The 2021-nt window shown below is 39.6% G+C and overlaps 1 protein-coding gene across 1 annotated transcript in view; it reads left to right on the top strand.

Annotated features, from left to right (window-relative positions):
* Nucleotides 1-984: 984 nt before the first annotated feature.
* si:ch211-207i20.2 (zinc finger protein OZF) overlaps nt 985-2021 on the top strand; it is a 5139-nt gene continuing 4102 nt past the window's right edge. Inside the window, exon 1 of the mRNA XM_014023320.1 lies at nt 985-1408. Within this exon, the coding sequence (XP_013878774.1) occupies nt 1229-1408 (180 nt within the window). The 5' untranslated portion in view covers nt 985-1228. The remainder of the gene's footprint in view (nt 1409-2021) is intronic.

Below are 2021 nucleotides of genomic sequence, written 5' to 3'. Positions count from 1 at the left end.
ATTCAGGACACGTTCAGGGGATGTTTAAAACATTTTTAGGACATATTCAGGACACGTTCAGGGGATGTTTAAAACATTTTAAGGACATATTCAGGACACATTTGGAGGATGCTCTGCTCTGGTTGTTTTCAGTTTTAGAAACGTTCATCTTCACAGAATGATGTGAAAATGGGCTCAGAGGATCTAGATCTCACTTCAGGACTTCAGGTTTTTTTCATGTCTTGGTTCAGTCTGATCTCCACCTGCCTCCTGTCCTGTTTTGATGTCCTCAGAGTCTCAGATGTTCATCAGCATCAGAACCTCTGTTTGTCTTTTAGTCATGTTTTTAATTCATGTTTTTCTACAGAGAACCACAGAACTACCTCCAACTGGTTTCACTCTGTTCAATCAGTTTTAATAAAGTCTGAACAAAAATACAACTCGTTATTTTTCTTTCAGGAAAAATATTATCTGAGACGTTTACAGAATACGACAAAGAAAAAGCATCTGAGTTCTGTCCTGAAAATTTCTGCTGTAGATCTAAATCCGACTATTCTGCAACAAATGACACAACCTGGGCATTTATTTAAAAATTTGATTTTGTCAGTTTGTCAAAATCACTTTTGACAGTTTGAACTGTTAGCCATTGAAAAGATCTTAGTTTAGGAGAATAAATTAAACAAGTAGACAAGTTTCAATAACAGTTTGAGGCTGGGTTTATATGAGAATAAATGTGATGTTTTAGCATATTTCACTCGACAACTCTTTGTTCTTAGAGAAGTTAAAAAAGTTGATCAAACTAAATATTTCTGGGGTTTTGTTATTAACCTGGTAAAATGTTGTTGTAAATATGCATATATATTTAAGTTTTATTCATTTCTTTAAAAAACAACATTAATTCAATATACAACAAACATACAAATCAAATTAAAGAAAAGGTAGCAGAAGAAGAAATAAAGTACATAAAAGTTTATCGTGACGCCACAGAAGCGGAATCTTTTTGCACCGGAAGTTTCTGTTCCACCCGGAGCAGAATAAAGACGCTCCTCTAGTTTTATGTCCTGTTTCTGTAAACTGAACTCCTGTTTGTTTGTTTATTTGCTCTTATTTATTAATTTATTTGCTTTTCTCCGGGTTTCTCGGAGGCGGTTCTGTCGGTACCGGAGCTCCGGGTGTAGCTGCCGCTCCTCCAGGAGCTCCACGGTTCTCCAGTCGCCGGGTGACGGTCAGCGCGAAGCCCGGTCAGGGGATGTGTTCCTCCGCGGTCATGCACACCCAGCTCGCCGCCGTCATGGAGGCTCTGGTCCACTCTGCGGTGGCGGAGCTAAATAAGCTGCTGGAAGACGGTCCGGTGTTCGAGAGGAGCGGGGACGCAGGGGAAGAGCAGCCTGGGACGGACAGAGGGCGAGCGGAGACCCGGGAGAAGATGGTGAGGAGGAGCGGGCTACCGCCTGGTGTTGTGTCGAGTTTTGTTTCCTGTCGGAACAGGGACTGACAACTTTAAACACTACCTAAATGTGTGGGTGAGAGGATGAATGGTTGTTTGTCTAAATGTGTCTCTGAATGGACTCGAGACGTGTCCAGATGAAAACCCACGCAAGCATTAGGAGGACGTGCAATGTGTTATTCACGAGCGATTCGTTCAAATGATTCGTTCATTTAAGTCAACGAACTGAATCAAATCACTTCATTAACTCAAAGGACACATTCAGAGGTTATTTAGAACACCAACTATACTAGATTATATTCTATAATATTATCTTTTAATCAAACATTAAAACAGTATTATGTTTTAATAATACTGTTTTAAAAATACAGATATGGTTAAAACTGAAATAACAATCATTTAAAGCATTGTTAACTGTATTTTGCACTTATAGTCTTACAAAAGCACTGTAATTATACACTCACTGGCCACTTTATTTGGTACACCTGTCCAACTGCTCATTAACACTTAATTTCTAATCAGCCAATCACATGGCGGCAACTCAGTGCATTTAGGCATGTAGACATGGTCAAGACAATCTCCTGCAGTTCAAACC

The sequence above is a fragment of the Austrofundulus limnaeus genome, unplaced genomic scaffold (assembly GCF_001266775.1).
Source record: "Austrofundulus limnaeus strain Quisiro unplaced genomic scaffold, Austrofundulus_limnaeus-1.0 Scaffold364, whole genome shotgun sequence".
NCBI lineage: Eukaryota > Metazoa > Chordata > Actinopteri > Cyprinodontiformes > Rivulidae > Austrofundulus > Austrofundulus limnaeus.
This window is presented reverse-complemented; position numbering and strand designations above follow the sequence as displayed.